We start from the raw sequence: 27792 nt of genomic DNA, 5'->3' as shown, positions 1-27792 counted from the left end.
CCAAAGACAACAAAATTCACCACACAAAATCAAAGGTTGTTGTCAGTCTTTTTCTTGTGTTTTTTCTGGTTCAGTAGGGCAAGGCAAGTTAGTTTAATTCGTTTACGCCGGTGATTATATGATAACTCCTGAAAAGTATTAATTTGTTAAATTAGTTTTTAATGTTATAAATACGTTTTTGATAGCTTTGAAGTTGTAGGTTTTTATAAATATATTATTAGATCAAATAAAATCATCATATAAGTTTAACTCAGTTTAGGTCCATTTAGCTTAGGCTTAAGTTTGTGAAAATGACTTCACAAATGACATCTCAAAATGTTCGACAACAACTTTTACTAGGTACCTCTGGAGGATCACATAAAGACCAGGCAGAAAAGTAAGTAGTTTTTAATCAAATCAAAACTAACTGTAGAAGTTAAGAAATAACTTGAGCCCTTGTTAAACAACAAATTATATTGGGTGAGCATTAACAAATCCTATCATTCAGGGGGCTGTCCAAATGGTTGCAGTATAATAAGTGGCTATCACTACAATCAAATTGCGATACCACTGAAATAAAACTCCATTGTAGGTATCTCAAATTCTAGGGATCATTATTTTCACTTCTTAAAAAGGAATAACTTAATGATGAATAAAAACTATCTAGGTTATGTATTTTTATGGGCTGCAGTGTAAGTGGCCACCACAATAATCGAATCATCGATACTTATGAGTATCGAATTATTGATATTCATGAGTAATGTATCCTCAATCTACTGAAATTAAATTATGTTATGGGTATTGCAAATTACAGTATATTTGGGCTATTTTTTATATCTTAAAAAGTAATAATTTAATGATAAATAAAAAAAAATTTATAGACTAGGGTAGGCTATATGTATGTTTATAAAATGTAAAAACAAAATAGGGTAATTACATATTAACACCACAGCAGCAAAAATGTAATGTTTGTTAAGTGCAGACAATCTGAACCTTAATTTTTGGTGAGAAAATATAAAATAAAACACTATTAACATCTAACAACTTTTGGCCGGCTATACATGTTATGGTATACTGGATGGGTATACCTGTACAGGTCACAGTTTGAGTAAGTTGTGGCGAATACTCCGACTCAGAGCTTCGCGTTGCTGCATTCCGTGTTCGTGTTGTGCTTTTTCATAGTCTATTCTCTGCTCTCCCGCGCCACTGAACTTCAAGCCCATTCTATATTGTTTACATTTTATTGTTTTGCAGTGTTTACGTGTCAGAAAAGGAAACCAAATTCTAGAATTCACTGTTCAAGAAATAAACAATTTTAGAAGCAATGTTCGCAAGGATATGAAAATACGTGATATTTCAATGAAATCTGGATCAGATACGGACGATGTGTATTCACCAAAGTTTTACTTCGGTCTGTTCGACTTCCTAGGAGATACTGATATGCCCAGTAATTCTTCGTCAAACTTGAACGATGTTGATTGAAGCGAGATTGATGAAGTAAGTACACATAAATTACAACACAGTTTGATAGAATTTGAAAACATTTTACAACACAAATTAAATAATACACTTATCTGTTTGAATGGGAATAAATTGTTTACATCCAAATGATTTTCAAACACTAGACTAGTGTATACACCAAACAAGAGTTCGGTCTACTGTTTGTTTCTATACACCCATGTGTCTTGCCATGAAACTTTGCATTCATGCACGAATAGGAAGTGTACTCATTTCTTAGTTCTTTAGCAGCAATACCTATATTCCATTGGTTACGATATTGTTATGGGATCATGTTTGATTCTGAGAAATCCAAACCTTGGTTAACAATTTTTTTCATATGTACTACTTGGAGGGACGTAAGAAGTTGGTTGTTGTGTGATCACAAAATTATGCAATACACAAGTTACCTTCACTGCTCTTATTATGTTTCTGGTGCAAAATTGATTTGAGTGTGGAAGATCCAGAATCTGGCTGCAAATATTCCAAAGGTATTTTCAACCTGCTCTTGAAACGTGGTAGTTGTAAATTTCTTTGTCAGCTGAATCTAGTTGTGCTTGTTTGAAAGGCTTCAAAATGTTTGTTGTGAGAGGAAAAGGTTTCATTGGCTGCAAAAACATAAGGCATTTTTTGGAAATTTTCTGTGACATTCTTCTTCTTCTATGGGGTGGCTTATTGCCATGCACTTAAGTCTCAAGGGCCTTTTGCATTTACTCCGGTAAGCGAAGCTCATTGTTCTCTAAAAGTCTTACGAAGAACGCCGCCATCAGAATTGCGCCCATTTGTTCCAAAATCCACTAGGAAGAATTGATAGCTCGCATCTACTGTTGCAAGAAATACCGTGTCTGTCCTTGTAATTGAACTAAAATTATCCTGAATCTGCTGGCAGAACTGTGTCAATATGATTGCACTCCATAGCACCCAAACAGTGAGGACAATTCCACTTATTTTCAAAGGACTTAAAAATCTCACTCCATTTCTCAATAGAATTCGGAAACTGTAACAAAAGCAAATATATAATATTCTTTTCACGTGTATGTACAAGGGGGCCGGCCAAATTTAGGTTGAAAAATTCGATTTTCTGTTTCAGTGCAATTTATGTTTTACATTTTATTCCTTTTTAAAAAAACCTGACTGTTATAAATTTGTCATTCGTTAATTACAATTTCATATTTTCATATTCAAATTTATTATTGACACAAATGCAAATACCTATTTATTGATATCAATATCTAATAATACTTTTTCCCTTTCAGGGGGAACTAAAAATACTATCAGACCCCCTGCAATGAAGTATCGTCTGAGCAAACCACAATGTCTCCCGATCATGGAACCCAACTGTAAACAGAAAAACGTCAAACCCCTCTGTGTCCGAATATAGCACATTAAATGGAAAGCTAAGAAACTGAATATCGATGTTTTGTTTGCAGTGAGAGATCACTTTTAGAAGCTTCCATCTCAAGATTACTGCTATAACCTCATGGACAAATCTTTCACAATAAGGATTAGAGCTTTAGAAAAACGTCAGCTCCTGATTGTTGAGAAGAGAATATTATATTATTTTTGAAGCAGAAATGGGAATGCTCAATACGCCAACAAACTCGTACAGCTTTGACTATATAAGTTCCAGCTCAAGTAGGACTCCAAGTCCTTCAAATGCAAGTTTTTAATTTGCATTAAAGTCCAGAGTTCCGGGACTCAGAACTCAACAGGAGCCTACTCACTCATTGGCTAACTACTTGAGTGAATTCAGTAGTATTTGATTCAAGACTGAATATTATATACCTCTGTAAAACTACAAATTTTAAAAATAATCTCTTTAGAAGCCAATTTTTACACCATGTACTGTGTTTTCGTCTTTTTTTGTTTTGTTTCGTAAATCATTACCACAATCAACAATGTGACTTTGTTGGGTTCCTGGTCAGGAGGGGATACCTGGGAATGAAAGAGCTGATGCTCTGGCCAACCGGGCTCAGCGTCAATTATGACAAGCCCTCAACCGTTCTGTGGTATTCCAAGGTGTGAATCATTTGGGGCTGTCTCAGAATGAGTTTTTGCTGAACATGAGAAAAGGTAGAGGTTGCATCTGGGTTTGAGAATGAGCAGGTACTACAATCGCCTTCCTCCAGAGTGGTGCTTGACTTTCTCTCACTACGTAGAGCGATGTCTTCTTGGGTTATAGGTCCATGATCACTTGACATGGTCATCTGAGGAATCATCTTCACAAAGTCGGCATCCTTCAGGAGGATCCGCTCTGTAGAATGTGTGATGAGCAGGATGAAACTGCCGAACACTTGCTCTTTGATTGTCGTACAGTAGCAAGGGAGCAGTATGCCATCTTTGGTAGTTTGGACAAGGATGGTGAATTTCCCCAGGAGGACCTGATAGGTTGTTTTCGGCGGTTTGTGGAACTGCTGAAATCATAGACTGGTAGGCCTCATGGTGTGCTTCCGGGGTGCGCAAAAGGCCCTTGAGGCTTAAGTGCATGGCAATAAGCCGCCCCATAGAAGAAGAAGAAGAATCATGCCTTCTTGTTCGCTCGCCATTTCTCTACTGTCTCTACAAGAAATCCTTTACCCATCCGGTTTAATGTACTGTGTGTTAGCTCGCGTCTGTACAGCTATACCATAGAGGTATATATGGTCGGCCTTAGAAGTCCTAAAAGCTTTATTTAAAAAAAAGTATTCAATAGGATTTAGATGGTAAATGGACCGATAAAGAATTCAAGATAGATTCGAAACTGTCTTTGTTTTCTTTCAAGTGATGCTGTCGCCTTATGAACTCTGATAAATAAGATTCCAAAAGAGGTTACTATAATTGAACAACAAGATTGCTCTTTATTGTCGCATTGGCAGAATTTATGCTCCGGTGGTGTTAATACATAAGTATCAAAAATAGTATACATTTAGGCTAGTTACTTTTTACTATTTTGAAGGATAACCATGTGACGTAAATAACATACGTACATTGGCGTTGTACTTGTGGCTGCCGGCCATTACTCTAGTACCATACACATGATTTTACCTTGTTTTAATTAATTTGGAACAATAATGTTGAAGCGAACTATGTAATGGGCTTTTAAGATTGTATGAAACAATATTATTTTCCTGTAACATAAAAAAAGCTAGCAATTATTAATTATAAATATGTATAGGCTAAGTCAAATTTTGTTACATATTCGGAGTTTAGATATTTACAATCAATAGTTTATTGGGTAACTGTGGTGGCCACTTACTATAATGCAGCCTATTTATGAAATATAAGAAAAAAGAAACATACTAACAGCAAATAGTATGTAAGGACAGAGTGACCTCCTTCTCGCTGACATTGTTTCCTTTTGGGTGGCAGAAAATAAGAACTGATTGTCATAATGACAAGTAATTTTCACATTAAGTGAAATAAAGTCTGTTCTTTCTATTAATGTAGTTATAGTTAGGGTATCAGGGTTTCCGGGGTAACAAGTTAAGATTTTTGCACTTAGTTTTTCCTCAGTGCTCTTGGTTGTGTTGGCTATACCCATTGTATTTGCACATCAGGTTATTATATTATTTTTTTCCTGCTTCGTCCGTTCTGTAGAATGTGTGATGAGCAGGGTGAAACTGCCGAACACTTGCTCTTTGATTGCCCTTCAATAGCAAGTGAGTGGTATACCATCTTTGGTAGTTTGGACAAGGGTGGTGAATTTCCACAGGAGGACCTGATAGGTTGTTTTCTGTGGTTTGTGGAACTTCTGTAAACATAGACTGGTAGGCCTCATGGTGTGCTTCCGGGGTGCTCAAAAGGCCCTTGAGACTCAAGTGCATGGCAGTAGGCCACCCCATAGAAGAAGAAGAATGATGTTCAAGTAAAAGAATACTTAAACAACGTTTTTCCACAACAATTGATCGGTAGGTGGACGATAGAGTGGCCAACATGTTCACCAGATTTGTCTGCATTAGACTATTTTACTTGGGGTCACCTTAAGGACAACGTTTACAAAAGAAAGCCTCGTAATTTAAGTGAACTGAGGTAAAGAATACTACAATATCAAATGGTTCCTCCAATTGCCCTATATAATTCTGTAAATAGTTTTTATATATGTCTTTTCAACTGTCAAATAACCAGAGGTGAACAATTCGAACATTTACTCTAAGAATAATCTGTAAGTAAGCATTACTTATTCAGTAAAAACTTTGAACGTCTTTCATTTTGTAGTGGGTAACCTTTTTAAGTACTGTTTTCTGTATTCATCTCTGCTAAACAACACCTTAAGCTATGCTTATATTATATTTTTTTCCGAACTCCTAATAGACCATCCTCCATTGGATCTGAAGAGTCATTAACTACCTTTCTTAAGTTCAGTATTCATTTACTAGTTTAACTTTCACAACTTGAGTCAATGCAAATATGTTAAATCATCTAGAAAAGGACCTACACATTTTAAATGTTTCAAACTTTAAACCAGCATAATGTTTTTAAGAGTGAACCTTTTTAGGCCAGGTTTGAGGAATTGCACTCTATTAATAAAGACTTATGATTTGATGTCCTACTCGGCCTATGGTCTCATTTAAGATTTCCTTCTGATTCCTTGTGGGCCATCCCCCTGACATGCCAGAAAATTGGTTGTTACTTCAAAAAGTAGAGTTATAATAATGTTACACCAAGTTTTATTGTTTTACTCATAATTGTTCAGAAATTATCAAGCCTGTGCGAGACTTAATTAACACTGGATATACATTTTTTTAAGTTTATTAATATTATATTTTTCTATATATATAATAAAAATTATTATTGATAACTAGTTATATGACAATTAAAATCTAAATAAAAGTAAAAAGTTAAAACTAAGAGTAGTTTGGGTTTGCTATCAGTAACATTATACACTATCAGTGTTGTCAACAGACAAGTTGGATAATTATTGTTCCTAATTCTATCACTACAATCAGCTGTCAAACATGTTCAAACAATAACTTATTGATTTGCATGAAAGTTCCAAGTTCAAATCAGTCAGCCATCATAAAACCTTATCTTGGGTTACATATAACCTTGATCTTAATATGTTGAATATTATGAAGTTAAATAAATCCACTGCCTGTGTCTACAAAAATTCTTAATAAATATTTTTATTTGTGACAACTATTTAAAACACTAGAAAGGTTCCCAGTGGTCATAAATTCATTTAAATCACCATGTGTTCATCCAATTTATCAGGCCTAGCCTCACAGTGAGTAAATTTCAAATTTAATATCAACTTTAAATATTTAACTTAAGAATTTAAAATAATAGTTTATAACTTAAATTTGTGGAAAAATTATATATAATTTAAAAATAACTAAATTAGTACATTTAAAAACTGTTGTACTTTAAAATAAATGAAACAATTTGTCAATGCTTAAATAAGCAAGTTCACTTAGAAACAAATTAAAATAAAAAGTGTGCTAATTGATATACAGTAAGAATAGTTAGCCCCATTTGTGCTAACGCAAAGGTGGATGCTTACTATACTGCAGCTCTAAACAGCTCCTATTGCCATTATGTCATAAATATTAAAAAAATTTATTTCTTTTATTTTTCAAATCAGTTTACAATGTTAAATCCTCCAAATGCCATTCCACGATATCCATTGTTTATTTTCGTTCCTTGAACGCCAATTAAATGAAATCTGTTGATTTGGACCATCCACTTAATCTCATTTGTTATAATTTGTAAACAATCTATATAAAACTGTACTAAATTTATGACTTTTAGGTTATTATAACATTTACAAAACCCAAAAACATTATTAAAATAACTGTTTATCAGGTAATTATCTATTTTTTTAGAAACATGTTATACAAATTTTGTTTTTTACTAATCATACAAAATAAAAATCTTAGGTTTTCTCACAGTATTTATTATGATAGTTTTCTCTAGTTTATTGTAAATAAATTAACGAAATATAGTTAAGGCTACAGTTTATAACAATTTATAAACATTTTTACAAATTTATGAGTTTTTGGTCACAAAATCACACTTCTTATACTAATTTCAGTTTTTGTGCTAAAACTAATTTATTTACCCATAGACTCAAACAAAACTACATTTTCTGAAACTAGACTAAATTTGTGACTGTTAGGCTATCTTGGAATATGACATTAATGTATTGAACTATATTTTTCAGGCACATCCCTCTTACATGCAAATAACATAAATAATTGTTGCCCGTCACCGTAAATAATTAAAATAAAAATATTTACCCTAGTGACTTATTATTATTGTATTATACTATTCACTGTAAACAAAATAATACCAAATACAGTTAGGTTTACAAATTTAGAAAAATAGCTTGCAAAAATGGGAAAACATGAGTTGGTGTTTAAGGAAATTACGAGCAGTTAACTAGTGCTTAACTAAACATATTACTCATCATAATAAAATACAGTAAACAGTACTAACAATGTACTACATAAATACACACAAGTTTCTAGTCATAAAATTAAGAAGTAAATAAGTTACATTTTCAGATAATCAAGATACTTCATAAGATTAGTTTAATTAAAATCTTCAATAAACTGCTACCGTTTAGTAGGCCCGACTCGACAGATGGTGTTGTAGGCGTAATCTGAAGACTTAAGTTTGAGTCTTCTTTAAGATTGAGAGGAAGCTTGTAAATTCTCAAAGCAGAGTAGTAAGCCCACGCTCCCTTCTCATAATTGGGGAATAGGATAGGATAGTGCAGAATATCATGTATTAACTGGTACTGATTTTCTTTCCTGAGGGAAAAGGATGGTTTGTCTCCACGCTTAGTCCTAAAAGGACCTTTGCGCCTCCCTTACTTGAATTTGTGTCCTCAAAGTCCGAGGCTTTTACAGAAGCCTATCAGATTTGAGAGCTCCTGTTCTCTGATATGCTTGGGGCTGAGGAGATATACTCCCAGGAATCTTTTCCAAATTTTTGAGATGGCAGGACAATCTAACCAAATATGCTCTGCTGATTCCTCTTCTTCTCCATAGAGTCTAGAACTACTAGATTAACTGGTACTTATTAATCTTATCTTGAATTAAACGTGATAAGGTAATATAATATTAAATGTTCTCTTGATTTGAAAAATAATTGTGGTGAATTAAAGTTATTTATCTATAGGTGTTATTGAAATAAAAACAAAAAACACACATACATACAGACAGATGGTAAACATAGCATTTCTAACTCATGTTTAGATTAGATTTTTGTTTGTCTTGATTCGAAGAGCAAATTGGTATTGTGTGGTTTAATTTTTGAATTGTTATAAAAATTATGTTTAAGATCTAAGAGAAAAGTTTTAATAATATTGGCTTTTTCAGATACAGAGCAATTTTAGACTCCATCTTAGCATCATCAGGAAGTGATATTATCGATGCATTGACAGTATTTATTGAAGCAAGTAAGTGAGATTACAAGTAATTTTGATTTATTTTATCATTGTAAATTAAATGTACATTATAACAGCACTCTCAATTGTACTTTGATATTATCCATTGTGTGGATAAAAATATCTTTTAAATTCTTTTCAAGGCTGAAAATTTGTCCGTAAAACATATTACAGAAAAAACAAAAATTTGTATTCCTTTTTACACTCTGACAAATGCTGTGATCCTAGGTCAATCTCATCAGCCATCTTTTAAAATTGTGGTTTAAATATATTAGCAAGATTTAAATGTCAAAACTACTTATGATGCTCTAAAATTTATCTTTTAAAAACTCATGACTAGACGTGCTTCTTTTTGTACATCATGAGCAGCTCCAGTTTACCGAATTTAAGGTCTTTAAAGTACATGAAAGTAGCCACCATTTTGTCATGGAGTGATTGACATTGCTTAAATACCCCTGCATATTTCATGGTCTAATCTAGGCTCCTTAAGCTTGTTTTCTAGTCTTTCTACCACAGAATTTATTTGTTTGTTTACAAATGTTGACAAATAACTGCCCCAAAACATGTTGTCAAAATTAAAAATGGACAACATTTGGATATTTCAGGTGATTACAGTCCATGACACACATATGCATTCTGAATTGAAAGTTTCTATGGTAGACTTACTTGCAAGTGGCTGATGCATTAAATTCAAATTTTGTTCCTGTTCCCTTGAGTTTTGAATGATTTAAGTTAACATTGTCATGATTAAGTGTCTTCAATAAAATGTTCCAATTAATAATTAATTAAAAAATAATACAAATTTTATATGTTTCAGTTGTAAATGAGGGCGTGAGTTTGGTAATATCTCGTCAAATACTAACTGACATAAGCTCACATCTCATGTCTCTGCCAGACAACATATCCAAAGCAGTTTCACACTACACTCTCGACAAGGTAATCAATTATCGAGCACTACAGCAATAACTTTATTCAAAATTAAATTTTCATACAAAAATGAATAAATTAAGTAAACAGGTTGTTGGGAAAATATTTTGAGAAATGATTAAATGGGTGATAACAATCAGAATGGTCTTCTAGCACTATATTCTATTTTACTTTAACGTTTGTGTGTCTGTTATCACAACTCAGAAACATGCACCATAAAAGACAGCTTGTAAAAAGTTTAATATCTTACTTTTTATGAATTGATGAAAAGTAACGGAATTAATACATGTTCACTATTCTAATAATCCACTTCAGTCAAAAGTAGTTATTGGATTGGGTTAGTGTTCTATTCATTGAAGGAGGAGCTCTTCTTATTAGTAGAAACAAAAAATATTAATTCTGCCATTTAAGGTTTTTATTATTTTAAAGTTATTATTATTACAATATTGTATCTGTAGTATTATTTTTCAAAATAGCTAATAGTTTGAAAAATATACAATAATAAATAAATGTTTATATTAAAAATTACTTAATTAACTTTTTTATGTGGTGTGAAATAAGTATAAATATTACTAAACTCAGATTATCAGCAATAATGATAATCATGGAGTTTTATTACTATTGTGATATTATTCAATGAACAATGTAGAACTTATAAGTTATTTGTATTTTATTGTACATAGTCCTAACCTAAGTTTAGTAACTATTTAAAAAACTTGTTAGCAGTATTTTCTTATAGTATCTTCTAATTTTTTCTCTCAAGTATATAAGTTTAAAAAATTACTGCAATGAATAAACATATTACACCATTACAAAACCTTCTTGTGGGCACAACTTTGTTACAACTTTAAAACTTTGAGCGACTGAATATGTGTTGTTGAAATGATTAAAGCTTCCAGAATGAAGAAAACAAAAAATATCTCTATACTTCTCATGCACTTTTAGCACTATTGTCACATGCTTCGGTGCCTAGCTATTGATTATTGATTATTATTATTAGACAAGTTGCTTGTTTACTTAAAATATTTTAAACAGTCGATTATTGTACTCAATATAAATACACGTTTTGTTAACCTGTATACACAAGTTTTGTTGTCTCTATCAAGAATTTCGTACAGTCCAGTATATGGTGGTTGTAATGCTTTTAATATTAGTCCTTTTTTCAGAAAAGTCCTGTCATGTACTGTTGACAGGTTCAGCCTCGTGTGATATCGTTTGAAGAGCAAGTGGCCAGTATAAGACAACACTTGGCCTCTATATACGAGCGTGAACAAAACTGGAGAGATGCAGCCAATGTTTTAGTTGGAATCCCTCTTGAAACTGGACAAAAGTAAGAATTGTATCTGAAGTACTTCTAAAACAAAGTTCACTACACTTTTTGCTTAAAATCTTTTTAAGAATATTGTTATGTGTTTATTCTATATTGGACAAAACATAATTCTTAGTGAACTGAATATATGTATAATGTTTATTTGGACAGTTTTAAAATAACTAAAGTAATACATGAAGTTAATTCAATAATTATCCAGATTGGTATCATATAATGAACGATATATGTTGTGCCAAGATAACTTAATATCATTCATTATGAGTTTGCTCCTATGAGATAGTCACTAAAGAATATATGAAGTGTTAAGTCGGTTATGGGATGCTGTTCGTCGAAAAAGGCCACAAATGCATCAGAGTTGGATGTAACAAATCCAACATAATAGTATTCCAGATCATAAATTACAATTTGTCCAAAAGTGTTTCTAAGCATCAAATTACACAGATCCCACAGCCCCCTTTCCTCTACTTACTTGATGTTCCTTGTGACATTTTCGTTCTCCAAAATCAAACGTCAACTGATAGCACACCGATTTTAGTTCCTTAACTGCCAAGTTTTTGGCTGTAGTCCAATGTTTCTGATTAGTTTACCTTTCGTGTTTTTATTTACTTTGTAGTTGTCGTGATTCAATTCTTGCTTTATCTTAAAGGCTGACACAAAATATTTAAGAACAAGTAATTGATTAGATTAATTTATTGTGCTTGTTATCTGGATGCAAATATAGAAGGTACTCTTCTGTCTAGGTACTTATCATACAGATCGTGAACTAACGATGAGAATCTGGAAAAGTGTGCATTATGCATGAATTTTGGACTCTGGAAACATACGTGGATATGCGTGAATTTAATTTTTATAATGTCTCAGGAATTTTTACTAGGGATTAATCATTTCTGATACTGCGGCTCTTTTCACTCGATTCCGATACCAACAAAAATGCTTAAATACACTAAAAATCACGATTTCACAATATTACTGATATGGAGAAGCTGAATCTCGAATCCAAAAATAAGTCTTGCTTTTTTGTACATTCTGTATGAAATAATGCAGATAGATAACCCAAGTAAAAAAAAACTAATCAACAAATAATATTTTAGCAATAAATAATATTTTTTTATATTTATTTTGGCGCATCGTCGAGATCGGGAATATGCAAATTACCGATTGTTGAAACATGTTTTTGTAGTTCTTTGTATATAAAAGTATTTAGAAATATATAATAACAAAATAATGTGATTCAGAATCAGAATCAAAAATTTATTGTCACATAACGTTACATAAATGTAGTAGATAAAAATCTACAATGAACAGGTGACTCGTCAATATAGTTTAAAAATATACTAAACCTAATTAAAAAAAAAGTTATAAACATAATTAACAATTCATTGATAAATAATCAGTATTAATCGCACAAACAGTGATCCAGTATATAAAACAGTAAACTCTAATGATACAGGTACAGATTATAATTCATATTAAAATTAAATAAAGATAGATGTAGCTATTATTACACTAAAATAAAACAATTTACAAAACATAAAACACATTTAAAAAATAATTAGTGATAAAATAAATACAGTGGAATTAATATATATACATCAAAATGTTTTGATACGGTTGGGGGGTAATTTAATTAATGAAGGTTGCATCATTTAGAAAATCAGCTTCTGAATAATATTCTTTCTCTATTAAAATATGTTTTAATTTTACAGAGAACTTTTCTGGTGGCAAAGAGGATAGAGATATTGGAATTTTATTGTAAAATTTTAGTCCTTTGTAATAAGGGGACATTTCAAATAATTTAGTTCTATGGATTGGGTATGTAAGTCTGTCTCTCTGTCTTGTATTATAATCATGATCTTTTGTGGTGATATTATTAAGTAAGTTTTTATGGGTATACATTAAGACCTCATATATATAAAGTGATGGAATGGTCAATAAATTTAACTGTTTAAATATAGACCTACAAGATGATCTAAAATTTAATTTTGTTATGATTCTCAAAGCTCTTTTTTTGCAATATAAAAATAGAAAATTGCTTTGGGGGAAGAAACCCCATGCCAATATACCGTATTTCATGTGAGGAAAAAAATAACCATAATACACTGTCATCATCACTTGAAAACTCACAATATTTTGTAAAACTTTTAAGGCAAAACACGCAGAGCTCAGCTTATTTTCCAATTTTTCAATATGATGTTTCCAATTAATGTTTTTGTCAATGTATAATCCTAAAAACTTTACTGTATTAGAAACACCTACCGATTCATCATTGAAATTCACGGTCTGAAGAATAGATTTATTTTGGTGTGTTTTAAAATGAACAATTTCTGATTTTTTGCTGTTTAAAAATAAAACCATTTAGATTGAACCAATTATTTAATTTTAAGATAAGTGATGAGATTTTACAATGCAAACTTACAGTGTTTAGGTCTTTTACTATTGCTGTTGTATCGTCAGCATACAATATTAAACCTTCATCTGTTACTTCCTGTAGGTCATTTATATAAATTAAAAAATAATGTTGGGCCTAAAATGGATCCCTGAGGCACCCCCTTACTTACAGACTTCCATTCAGATTCATATTTTATGCTTACAATTTTAATCAAAGTTTTTTTGTTTCCTAGATTGGAAATAAGACCTAAACCAGTTTAATTTCTCTCACACCATAAAATTCCAATTTTTTAATAAGATTGTTATGTATAACGCAATCAAAAGCGCTAGATAAATCGCAGAACACACCAGCAGTGGCCCGCGACTCATCCAAGGCTTGAGAAACCTCTTTTACCAAATGAGCAAGGGGCCCCTTCAGTGCCATGACCTCTCCTAAAGCCAAATTGATTTTTATGAAATAAGTCATATTGTTCCAAATATCCAGTCAACTGAGAATTTACAACACTTTCAAAAATTTTTGAAAAAACTATGGGAACTGAAATTGGGCGATAGTTTTCAATGTGAGCTCTGTTTCCTTTTTTAAATATAGGTGTTATCACCGAATATTTCAGTCTGTCAGGAAATTCGCTCTTCATAAAAGAGAAATTAATTAATGTACATAGTTGGGTGCAGATGTAGGGATTCACTTTTTTTTATAAGGAAGTTAGGAACATCATCCCATCCTGTGGAATTTGTATTTTTTAATTTCATTATGGCTTTTGATACATCTTTGTTTTTTACAGTTAAAAATTTTGAATTCATGAGGCGTTTGTTTCATATTATGAAAAATCATATCCTTGTTATAGGGTATACTTTTGGAAGTTTGTTTAAGTTTCTCTGCAGCTAAAGCAAAATGTTCATTGAATTCTTGAACAATTCTATTTGGATCAGATATTGTATCATTGTCAATAATTAATTGTCCAAGACTTTTTTCCTTTTGACCGAATCCCAATTCAGATTTAACGACTGACCAGACAGCCTTAGATTTATTTCTTGAGTTGGAAATTAGTTCGTCATTAAACATTCGTTTAGCATTGTTTAACAACTTTTTCTAAATATTCCTCTGTATGTTCTATAATATTTTAAAAGAAATGGTGATTTGTTTGTTTTGACTAAGCTGTGTAACTCTCTTTTTTTTATACTTGAAATTTTTATCCCCGTAGTACACCAGGAGTTTTTAGTAATTCTCGTCTTCCCACTAATGGTTTTCATTGGAAAACATTCATTAAATATTAACAAGAATTCTGACAAAAAAGCATTAAAGTTATTGCTTTACATTATCAGATGGGTCCAAAGTCCAATTTAGTTTTTTTTATTCTTGATTCAAAATACTAATTTTTTTATTCTTGATTTATACATACTATTTAAGTTGACGTTCATATTTTTATGTCTATATTGCTAATTTTGTTTTATCCATATGTCGTACTTTATATTGTACATACAATTATTCTCTATAAATATAAATACATCCACACATTTTTACGTAAATGTAATATATTCTGGAAGCTCATTTTATAACCTACTATTTCTATTACTGAAAAGAAGAAAGTACAGGTTATGACTTGTAATTTTAAATATATTAATTTCCCTGAATCTCTGCAAATTCCTTTGAAGTAACGTGGTATTCTTAAGCTTTCCTCCCTCAAAAAAGATAAATTAATTAAGTAGAGTTCAGATGAAAGTATTTGATTTATGATTGTACTGAACTGACCTTTGTGTACCAGCGACATCATTGTCTCATACCGAAAGTTCCACCGGAGACCTCTGAACCACAATACTGAACAGCAGTTTGCCCCACGAGGAGTGTTGTTTTGGTATTTAATTGTTATCTTTGTATTTCCGTATTGGATAAATGTATTTTCCAAACATCACAGAAAAGAAAATTATTAGGTATACACGATGTTATGTCGACACATCGAAAAACACAGAGATAAAAACTAAGGAGCTCAAAATAGGTGATAGCAATAAATCACCACCGCTCGCATTTCGCTAGCGACGAAATGCCTAGGGCACCACAGCTTTGTGGCATTTCTTGCAAACAATGCCAGTGAAAATAATCCGTCGCACTTGGCGTAAGGGTTAAATACAGTATTACAGTTGTCTATTTGGTTTGAAAATAGACTATAGAATCAGAAGTTTTCGATCAGAAAAAACCGGGCATTTGGAAAAACTTATTTGGTCACTCTGACCTAATAAGTTGTTTGTAAAAGATATTTATTTATTTATAATGTTTGTAAAAAGATGTTTATTTATTGCTAGATTTAATTTATAGAATATAAATATTTGTATATTTACAAGTATCATCAAAAATTAGGCATTATGCAGCTTGTAACATCCACTGCATAGTATTACAATTATTTTCACCCAAATCATCTACATTATATTTAATATAGGGATTGAACTAAAATACTGATCAATTTAGTTGACTTAAAATTGTAAATGACATTTTATCAGACCTTAAGTTTCACAATTAACTTTAAAGTTTGATCATGAACTTTTTTAGTTTGTAAATTTAAAAACGTACTCTACTTGGATTATAACAACAACAAAAAACCAACAGTCCACCATAATTTAATGAATATGGATATTAATGTGTTGTTTTTTTTTAATTAATACAATTCTAAGTTTTAAAACGAACAATACCACAATATTTTTAAAGTTCTGCTTTAACTTTGATTTAAATTTTTTTCTTGTACTTATAATTTAATAATAATAATAATAATAATGAGATAGTTCAGAAAACAAAAAACAAAAGAAAGTAATGGCATAAAAAAAATGATGATGAATCATTAAAGCCAATGCAGATACTTAATGATAATAGTTTGACGGAGCAATAGTTTTGGCACTAGAACAAAATTGTACTTTCTTTTCTTTCTATGCAAGATATACAAGTAAAATCAATCTATTTCCAATAAACAAGTGATCAAATATACAAACAATAGTTGTTACTACTTGCATTCATTCAATTTTCTTGTTTTCCATACGTATATTCCGATTGAAATGTTAATCTTTTCTTTGGTAGACAATACTCAGTGGACTATAAACTTGAGACTTACATGAAGATAGCTCGCCTGTATCTAGAAGATGATGATCCAGTCCAAGCAGAGGCTTACATAAACAGGGCATCATTATTACAGGTTAGTTTGGTTGCTTTATCATAATGCTCTGGTATGATTTGTTTATTTTAACCCTTTCCGGGCCAGGCGGCAATATATTGCCGCCATAGATTGCGTCTGAAAAGTGCCAGGCGGCAATATATAGTCGCCTTGATATTCGTCGTTTTCTTAAATAAATACGATGTCAAATGTTTAAAGTTTTATGTTTTTTTTATTCCCTGGTATATTATTAGATAATTAATATGAATGTCATTTTTATTTTGGAGGTCTATGCATTTTTATTTCGTAATTGTCACGTGACATTATCAGCTGACTCGATCTATTGTTGTTAATTCTTTATGCTTTAGTGTAATTGTACTATTGTATGCTGGATTCTCCTTTATTATTTTATTTTGTGGTTGTAAATATTAGTAGTGTTAATAGTTACGTGCTTACCTATTGTGTGTAGTAGTTACAATGACTGACAATTGGCGATCTCACGGGAGTGAAATTGTAAAATAGCATATTTGTAAATAGAAAAAGAGTAAATAAATTTCAAATAAAATTGTGTAAATATTTCTTGGTAAATAGTGTTTTTAACTGTATTGAAACTGTTTATGGATCCTACAATCATCTGTTTACCGGTACATCCATAATGTGAATATTTATTTTAAGTTTCTTTCAGTGTAAGAGTCAGTTGCTTTATCACTTGTTGCGAAGTACAATTATGCGTATTTATACAAAATGTGTCATAAAAAATTTATTTATGAGAGAAATAACACAAAACTTTGTATGGTTGTTCCTTTCTAAATGTAAAATATAATAAAATAGCTTCCCACGGTAAAATGATTTTTCCTTTTTTAGTTATTTACAAAAAAAATAAAAAAGTTTTTATGTAATCTATTAAAACATTTTTTTTTTTTAATTTTAAATTACTTAAAACTACATCTATATATTTTTTGTTGATAGTATATATCTATACGAGTAATTTGGTGCAACTTTTAGGTCATTCTCTAATTTTTATGAAAAGCTATAAATTTTAATCTAAGAGACTGCAAAATCACCAATTTTAGCCTGGCACTTTTGACTAGTCACAAGGGGATATGATATGTGAAAAAATTTTGCAACATCTCATATTTGGTCCTGGCCCTGAAAGGGTTAACCTAGGTTGTAGTTGTGTATTAGGTTAGTTATCTACCCGAAATAAGAGTTCAGATTGCAGATCTTAAAATTTAGTGTTACTGATTTTTGTGTGTCACTAAATGATGGCAAATGTGGGAAAAATATCCTGTTTTCTTCACAATCCTTCCATAATAAAAAAAACTGTAAACAAAAATGTGATAGTAGTTGTTTGTATTGATCGAGTTAATCAATATACAAATACATATTTAAGAACTTGGTTGAAATTTAAGGAAGTAAATAAATTGGACATTTTTCAGACTTCTTGTAAGATTTCCTTTTCTTTTTTTAAGTGGAATAAATTTTTGCAAGTTATAAATTTGTCCTGTTGCCTTCTGTGTCTGTGTAGTAATAGTATTTTTGTCCAGGCTGAGTCCAAGAATGAGCAACTGCAGATTTACTACAAAGTCTGCTACGCCAGAGTTTTGGATTACAGACGCAAGTTCATCGAGGCCGCTCAACGCTACAATGAATTGTCATACCGGTCCATCATTCACGAAGATGAGAGAATGACAGCTTTACGTAACGCGCTTATCTGTACTATTCTTGCTTCAGCAGGTAAAACTTTATGTAACAATTTGTTACAATAATTGCAAATTACCTAATTATAAATTGTGACTTATTTTTCACTTTAAATAATCATTAAAAATATTATTTACTCAGAAAAACTTCTTGCTTTTACAAGGACTGCCATCAGTGTACAAAATGCTGTATCGTTAACCCATTGTGAATCAGTTTGTTGTAACCTGCGTGTCTCAGTAGACTAGTAATTATACTCATCCAGTCTATGAGACATTATTATAACGATTAAGAGGTGAAACTAAAAGCTGATTGTTTTTATTACCTGAGCTCATCACTGCTGGGCCCAGTTATTGCATGATGAGATATTATATCAGTGACCTGAAGTGGATTAATCTCTACTGAAAAGTAGATAATAATTAGACATAAATTATATATAGTCTAAATAGAAAAATTATTGAATTATTAACAATTTGTTGAAAAATTCGACTTATTTTTTATGACAACTAAATAATAGTATTTATTTTTGGGATAATTTGGTACATTGACTAGTGCAAAACTAGTAAATACTAAACTTCACCAGTCTTTGCAATTATACGAAAAGATATTAAAAACTACAACACCTTGTCTGGTTTTCTTAACTCTAAACTTGGATGTGTCTAAGGCAGAAAATATGAAACTCATAGGATAGTATTCAATACTGTCTTAACCCTTTGCACTCCGACGTCCGAAATATCGGACATCGTTGTTTTTGGCCAAAACCTCGGACGTCCGACATTTCGGACGTTTGCTGTTTAGGCTAAAACCTCGGACGTCCGAAATGTCGGACGTTTGGTAAATCCTTTATACTGGCTTTATAAATTATCCAAATGCGGTAAATTTGCGATATACGCAAGCTGGATAGTTGTTGGATGTAAAAACGTAGTAAATCTTTATACACTATGGCGGTGATTTTCCAGTTTTACATTGTGTTGTAGAGGTTTGTCAACTTCACCATTTTCGTCAGCTGATTTCATCCCAACTTCAACAGCTGATCACTTCATTGTTTTGTTTAGTCTTATAAGTTATTTCAGTCAATAAGTTTATTTCGACGATCTCAGTGATATTTTTGTCAGTAACATATCAGATTCGGAATCATCTGACGATGTCAAAAGTGAAAGTGAGGGAGGTATTACGGTATTTTGGTATTATACCGACCACACCCAGACAGGAATCGTTATTTGACACTAACTTTGCTTCTACTGATTACTACTAGATTAGCGTAGAACAATATTTCGTCAATATAAAACAGGAATTGTCTTATCGCAAACCCCTCCCCATCCTGAGACAGAGGTCAAAGTCGAGCGGTCTAGTAGATAACGTGATTGCAGAGTCTCGCCGTCCGTCCGTTCAGCTGGTGCGTCGCTTTGTTGTACTTCCGTGTTTTACCCCTACATTTCTCCAAACACAAAAATTCAACAAAAACAAACATTACCAAACAAAAACTAAGCTCTTTATTGAAAAAACACACAAAACTTGTTTTTATTCTTGATCACACTCCGCCACCCAAAATGCGAGTGTACTGCTGAAGCCTGCGCTGATGTCAACGAAAGAAAAACATCCGTCGAGATAGTAACTATCAGTAAAATATCAAATTCTAGAGGGGCTGATCAGAAATATAAATTGAATTGTAATGGAAAGTCAATTATGTACCGTGCAAAAAATTTAAATAATCATGTGATGCCGCGCGGCCTGCCGTAATCGGGATTCTCGAGAAAGATAACATCGACAACAATACCGACCGCAATACCTGTAAATGCTTGTTGATTGATGGAATGTTAGTTCTGTTACTCAACTACATCGTTTTATAACGTTCTAAGTTCACTGAAAAAGGTTTAAGCGTTGGGGGCATATAACGGAATCTGACCCCATTGATAATCGTTGTAAGTTTTATAATTTTGTAATTAAAGAGTTATTTTTTCGTTCTATCATGTTTGTTTCTATAAATTTATATTTTTCTGTTCTTCAAACTAGTGTTGTCGGTATAATCCCAAAGTACCGGTATTACGGGTATAAAAAGTAAATATTCAATCATTTGACAAATAACTCATTATTTGGGGAAATTGTCGGAAATTACAAAACTGCCTACAACATTTTTGTTTATAGAGGTAAGTTTATGAAATTTTATGTGCATATTTACAATTATGTAAGAAACCTAGAAATAATAATAGTTTATATAATGTCAATGCAATTTTTTAAAGTTATAACAGCTAAAAGTTGACTTTTGTAAAAGTTTTTGCAAAATTTTTATTTTTTTATAAGTGTAAAAAGGTAATTACAAATATATACTTTTTAACAATATAGAATTTTATTAGAAATAAAACAAAACCAAAATTATAACTCTATCTGCTAAAATAAAAAAGTTACAACTTTTTAACAAAACCTTTACAAAATTGATAAAAAGGGCTCCGAGGTTTTCGCCAGTGCTTGTTCAATAGAGGCCCGAGTTTTTGGTAGTGACCAAAAATTTTACTCTCGAGTGCAAAGGGTTAAGTATACTCAACATTAGGTTTGAAACTAGATGTCATTACTGAGAGCTAAATCAATCTTCACTTTACGTAAGTGAGCAAAAATGCATAGCCCAATTGCAAAAACAAAAATATTTTGAAAATTGAAGTGTAATTAAACGTATTTCATTGTGGTATCAAGTAAAATTACCTTGTAAAGTTCAACTTATTTTAATTTTTTTAACACAGAAATGTTCACAATTACTTCATATTCACAAATGTTTTTTGTGGCCCTTAATTTAATATTTATAATATCCAAAAAAATTAATACTTATCCAGTGTTACTATAAAAAATTAGGACAGACATGTGAAAAATTAATAAAAAAATGTTTATTTAGGACAACAAAGAAGCCGGATGCTTGCGACTCTGTTCAAAGATGAGCGATGCCAGCAGTTGCCAGCCTACTCCATTCTTGAGAAGATGTATCTGGACAGAATCATTCGCAGATCAGAACTACAAGAGTTTGAAGCACTGCTACAGCCACACCAAGAAGCCCTTACTGGAGATGGTTAGTAGGCCTACATCTTAATCAAAGTATGGTTGACTATCAAAGAGATCCAACCAGATCGGCTATTTGTGAAAAGATAATACTTTTCAAATATATAGAGCCTACAGAATAAACTATATGCTACAGTAAACTCGTTTTGTGATATAAGTGAGATTCAAAATCCATTTTGAATTCTTGAGTTGGAGAACAGGTTGTACTAAAAAGTCATCTTAATGTGTGGATATGTCTGTCTGTCTGCCTATCCACTTTTGGTCATTGCTGGAAGCTACTTGAATGATCTGTTCTTGATGGAATTTGTGATTATCCCCAGACTAATTATTTTTATATTTTAATCACATTTCATATCTTTTGGCCATGTAACATATATGTAACAACATTAAAAAAGTGATAAACTTTTTTTAAATTGTGTAGTTGTATATTATTTGTAGTAAATGGCAGAAATTATGTTATAAGTTTATTTTGGGTTTATTTAACATAAATTTACCTTTCATTAGTGCGTCTAGGGATGTTACAATTGTTTATGATTTTTCAATTGTATAAAGTATAAATTGAGATAAATTTTATCATATATAATTACTTGAACATTACCTTCTGATGCATCACCATCATCCCTATCATCAAATTTAAGCATCATTGTCAGACGTATCATTATAAGAAGTACATTTGATTTATAAAAGCATTTCCAATCCCAACTTGAGGCCGGGGAGTTATGGTTGCTGGCAAAGCCTGTGTATTCTTCCTGCCTTCAGACAGCTTATATTGGTTTGTCGGTGAAGACAATGTTGCTACCAATTACTGACATTACGACATTGAGGCCGGGGAGATAGGGTTGCTAGTAAAACTTGTATTACAGATAGTGCTTCAAAGCTGGAAAGCTAAAGTCTATGTTTATTGGGGTAACTGTAGGAAAATGTCTTAGTATTTTATAAATATATCCAGGAAAAGGTTTGTGCCAGTTATTTGGTACCATTTATCGTCTACAGAGAGAGATTATAATATATTTATTGTAATTTATTATTTGGCAGGTTCTACAATCCTAGATCGTGCTGTGATTGAGCACAATCTGTTGAGTGCTAGCAAGCTGTACAATAACATAACATTTGAGGAGTTGGGAGCACTGCTTGAGATTCCTCCATCCAAAGCTGAGAAGATTGCCAGCCAGATGATCACAGAAAGCCGCATGAACGGCTTTATTGACCAGATTGATTCTATTCTTCACTTTGAAAGTAAGATAATTTCATTTTTCAGTTTAATTAGTATAAGTTAATCACATTGATCATTGATTCAACTAATCCCATTCTTGCAGAGATTTTCATGTCAGTCTCCGTGTATGACTGACTGGAATGTACTGGAAACCATTCATATGTTAAAAAAAGAAACATGGCTGTAATGAAATATTGTATATGTTCAGTTCAAAGGAAATCTATGGACACAGTTATGTTGTGAAGATTGTTGTGTTTTATTTTCATACATTTTATTCCACACTTTCTTGATCAAGTCATCTTTCACACAGAAGCTGTTCACTATGTGCTCCCTCATGACCTTTGTCTGTCTTCCATTAAACTGTCTGTTTATATCACTTACTCGGTTCATACCACCACTTATACAACTCAGTTATCTGAAAATGAAGTTTGGCTAGCATAACATTAGGAAATCATATAAAAGAAGAAGTTTCATATTTGTTGGGTTAGTTAATTATGTTCAAGTATTGTAAAAAATCACAGGAAATATTAAACACAATACAAACATCCATGTCACATAAATGAAGAGGCAATGGAGAAGCATGTATTGAGTAATGCCAGTAGCGATATAACAAAAACATAAACAAAACTGCATTTACTTTCAGATCCCTCTTTCATCGGCGAAACAATATTTATATTTTGTTAAAATTGACATTGATCTAAAACAAATTTGAAAAGGTTGTGTATATAGTATTAGTTACAAGTCATTTTATATTTATTTAGAATTAATATGATTTCTGTCTTAGTTTTCTGAAGCATTTTATTTTATATTTAACAACATTTAATATATGTGTTGTTTATATAAATTTAAGGAAATCAAACGAGCCTAATTTTTAGCAGTTTCGCAAGCAATGGTTAGGATTTATTAATTTTTCATTTCACCAAACCACTAATATGATCATAAATTTTTCTTACTTGTAATGAAAATATAATCTGGAATTGGTGAGTTATAATAAAGTGTGCCATATTTATTTTGTTACAAAAATTATAACATCAGTTGTAGGTATTAAATGTTTTCCAAACTTAATGATCATTAATAACAGCCAGCAGATGTTTTTAGACACAATAGGTCCAAAAACATCAAAGTAAAATTTTATTTAATGTTTTGATGTTATGTTGCAGCTCGGGAAATCCTGCCAACCTGGGACAAAAATATCCAATCCCTGTGCTACCAAGTTAACCAAATCATTGAGAAGATCTCTAATGCTGAGCCTGACTGGATCAGTAAGGCAGTGGATGATCAGATGATTGTTCATTGACACCTTGTAAATAATTTGTCTGTTCATTGTATAATTTCTAATAAATAGCTTTCTTTGTTTTATTTTATTCAATTTAGTTCAATTCATTTTATTCTTTGTTCTAAGTTAGTTGTTGATGAAGGCAGGTTTGAAAGTAGATTTTAGACATTTGCAATCGTTATATGTTACAAAGTCTATAACACTACATTTCATTTACTGAAATCTATCCTCTTCTTCAGGTGGGAATACAATATATATACATGTACTCAAACCCTACAATGTGCACTAATATACTAAAACTAAAAACAGATAATAAAATAAAGGAATCATACAAAAAACTGCTTGGAGTCCAGACAGGCGTTGTCACTGCACGGAGTCAAAAGCACAAACACAAGTCACACCATCATATGCAAAATTGGGACACTAACAAGAAAATAATTGTCGGCATTTTCTGTAGTATCAGAAACGATACATGAAGGCAGTGGTCGGGAGGGGGAAGGGTAAATGCAACCGTCTCCAGCCCTTTGTTTTGGTCCTAGAACTTAATGTTATGGTGTGTTTACAAAGTTTATTGGTTGAAGTTTTTTTTTTTGCTTAAAATCTTTGTAGGCTCCCTAGTTAGTTGTGCAATATAAACTGAAAGTTGGTTTGTTAATTTTATGTATGTAGCCTCAATAAGTTTCTTTTTAAAAATTTTCCTCATGGTGTTTTATGTTGATTTTATCTGATAATTTTTCAGACTAGTAATGTTGAGCAAAATTAGACTTATCCACTAGTCCTGTTTGGTATTTTCTTTATGATCTTTAATTCTCAAATCTTGTGGCATTTTTGTCTCGCCTATGTATGTGCATATTACAAGAACATGTTATACACTTAAACACAGTTTTTTTTTAGTTCTTTGTGTCATGTTTTGGTTTGGTTTTTACAGGACAGTCAAGAGTACAAAAAAATTGATAGTCTGTCAAAAATTAGTGTAAAATAAAACCCTTTTATAACACAAAACACAAGGCCTATGTGAAAAGGTTTGGATGTTATAAACAAATTTCAATATTTGTAGAAAAAAAGTAATGGAACTGTTAAAACATATTTTCTGAAATTTGCTTTGCATGACGTCCTGTGGCTTAATTTAAATATAACCCTGATTGCTTTTATGGTAGTATAAAATAAAATTGATTTTATTAGTACTTCCGTAGAAAATTATGCGGTATCTAATTAGAGATAAAAAATAGCCATGGTTCACTAACGGTGTTTTAATATTTTACTTCAGATATAGTTTTAATTGCAAATAAGGCTCTACATAGTTTTACCTGCAATTTTGACATGGGAATTCAGACTTAAAAAACTATCCAGATTTATTTCATAAAAACATGTGCAGTCTGAAATGTTGCAAATTTTTCCATTTAAGAATGTTAAATTTGTGCTGTAAATACTATTCTTGTTGTGATTTGTTTAAAATTTAAAATATTTGTTTGACAATAATAACAGCTACTGTTGATTTGAGATATTGAGGATTGATTGCTGTACAGAATATTCTAGATTGACTTAATATTTTCCCTGTTTAAAGGGATATTGTGTCATAGAACAATGATACAGGAATTTAATTTGTATATTAATTGTATATATTGAGCTAATTTGTATATTCACAACTATATATTATATTTTATTTATAACAATGATTATAATATTCAAATAAAAATTGTCTTGAACACTCAAAAGAGAACACTATTAGGAAAGGATATTATTCACCCCAAAAATTTAAAAAAGTATATAAACGCACAAACAAAATTTTTGTCATGAAATTGCAAAATGTTTGTAAACAAATAACTACATCAACCTAAAATTAGTTCTTACACTTTATCTTTATGGTATTTTTGAATGCCGATTCCCCATCTTAGATCTTTGGCAAAGAACATGCAATAAAAAATTAATAAATACTTAAAAAAATAACAAGAGTGACAACAAAATATGTAAATGATTACACATTGAATAAATTATACTTGAAAAAAGTTATAAATTGTAACACAAAAATTAATGAACAAAAACAAAATTTTGTAGACTTTTTTTACATCCAATATTTATTTTAGATCATAATTTTATGAAGACGTGCATATACTTATTGATATAGGGTGAAAAATAAACAAAGAGTTAATGTAAAATGTTACACAATCAAGTTTTGGCACTAAAATAAAAACCCATATCAGTATTATAGTCAGTATAAAAAGATATTTTAGATCTATTATTACGTTAGACCATAATTTTATCAAGAATTACAAATAATATTTAATAACAAATTTTGTGGGTCCTGCTGTCGTCTTGACTGGCAACTGGATTTCTAAATAAATTTGAAAACTATTTACTACGGTCATGACTGCATGTACAGACACAAATTATAATGAAAAAGTATAGTTAGAATTTTCTGGTATCAAGATCATCCTGATATTGTGTAACCTACCAATGCAATCAAATAATTGGTGTAAAGGTAGCTCAGCTGCCTTTGGCGCAGTACAGCAGTAAATGTTTAAATACACCTCAGCTGCCTTTTCCACAGTTCCAGGAATACAAATTTTCTGAATAATAAAAACTTATAAGACAAAAAGAAAATCAAATATCTAAAGCGGATTAAATTCAAAGCACCAGTACTTAAAGGTACACCAAAACCTCACAATGCCCATAAGCCCTTAGTAAATTTTACCTTAACGCTAACCTATAAAATAGCCAAAGTTCTGGATAAAACACTTTGAACAAACATTAAATTAAACAAAAACCATCCTATGAAACAATTTTGAATTAATCAATTTCACTAATAACATTAAAATAGAAAAGACTTACTATGGCATCATCATTTGATATAGTATACCAACGTTCCACTTCTCAGACTTCAGAAATCACTTGAGAGAACATTTGCTTGCTAACTCTGATTTGAGCACTGACACTATAAATGAGCCATTAACTTACTCCAAATTACTTTGGAACAAAACTGATTTACCTTCAATGAAAAATTTGATCTGCAGGAAGACGCCCCAGCTATGGCCTCGCCCTTATCCAGCTTCATTTCAGACAACAGTCATCGAAAATGAATTTATTTTGACGTGACAACGTCTTAAATTATGTTGCGGCTCGGAGTCACTCATGAAAAAGTGTAACGCCCGGTAACGTTACGATGCCCGTACAGTGGGTCCGTCGCACGGGATAAAGCAGATAACTGTGGGTCCGCCGCACGGGATAAAGCAGATAACTATGTTTATTCGTGAAAATGTGGAGTGCTTAGATTCGTCATTTACAACAACTACAACAATAAAGGTAAATAATTGTACACTGATATTTCATTATCGTAAACTATGATTGATTGATTAATTGTTAGATTGACACAAAAGTTGAGAAACTGAGTTTATAGGTTATGTCATACTATTGACAAATGTTGATAGTGTTAAGTAAATTATTAGTTTAAATCACTCTGCAATCAATCGTAATTCAGTCGATTGAGAAGAAACAGCGCGTATTGCTAGTCAAACATTTAAAATAACAAATTATAACCTCTAACCTGTCATAACAGTGCGACCAAACAAACGAACTAAACCGACCAATCACCACGCGCGGAGTTAGAATTTAACTGTGTTTAGCAAGAATTTCAAATTCCAATTTTAGTAAATGTTTTATTCAACTTTACCATTTACAATAACAAATTTTAATTAATTTCAAATTATGTACAATGTTTTAGTAAACAAAATATATTTCTATAGTTAAAAATTCTTATTTTCATTCAATTCCTTGTTCCTATTGTGCAATTTAATAATATTCATATCAATAAATATTCTACCGAGAAAAAGACGTTGTCACGTAAAATCTTCGCCCGTAAAACCGACTTTACAGGCAACCATAATTTTTTTAAGATAAAAAGAGATTTGCCAATAATATAGTCTTTTTTATAAGAGATAA

General features: G+C 31.3%; 1 protein-coding gene across 2 annotated transcripts; it reads left to right on the top strand.

Annotated features, from left to right (window-relative positions):
* The first annotated feature begins 49 nt into the window (after positions 1–49).
* Positions 50–23949, top strand: LOC124362176 (COP9 signalosome complex subunit 4). 2 transcript variants are annotated; one of them, XM_046816429.1, is made up of 9 exons: positions 50–376; positions 8778–8857; positions 9663–9781; positions 10966–11102; positions 16552–16666; positions 18172–18361; positions 21207–21377; positions 22403–22603; positions 23741–23949. In XM_046816429.1, exons 1-9 carry the CDS (start codon positions 291–293, stop codon positions 23875–23877), a joined length of 1236 nt encoding a protein of 411 aa, XP_046672385.1. In that variant the 5' UTR covers positions 50–290; the 3' UTR covers positions 23878–23949. The 2 variants fall into 2 exon arrangements, with proteins under 2 accessions (XP_046672385.1, XP_046672386.1); XM_046816430.1 differs by lacking the exon at positions 50–376 and adding an exon at positions 6448–6679.
* The last annotated feature ends 3843 nt before the right edge of the window (positions 23950–27792 follow it).

The sequence above is a fragment of the Homalodisca vitripennis genome, chromosome 5 (genome assembly GCF_021130785.1).
Source record: "Homalodisca vitripennis isolate AUS2020 chromosome 5, UT_GWSS_2.1, whole genome shotgun sequence".
Lineage (NCBI taxonomy): Eukaryota > Metazoa > Arthropoda > Insecta > Hemiptera > Cicadellidae > Homalodisca > Homalodisca vitripennis.
This window is presented reverse-complemented; position numbering and strand designations above follow the sequence as displayed.

Coding starts and splice junctions, on each gene's coding strand:
- LOC124362176 (XM_046816429.1), top strand. CDS start 291: ATGACTTCACAAATGACATCTCAAAATGTTCGACAACAACTTTTACTA. Junction 9,782..10,965: donor CACACTACACTCTCGACAAG/GTAATCAATTAT, acceptor TACTGTTGACAG/GTTCAGCCTCGTGTGATATC. Junction 18,362..21,206: donor TACTATTCTTGCTTCAGCAG/GTAAAACTTTAT, acceptor ATGTTTATTTAG/GACAACAAAGAAGCCGGATG.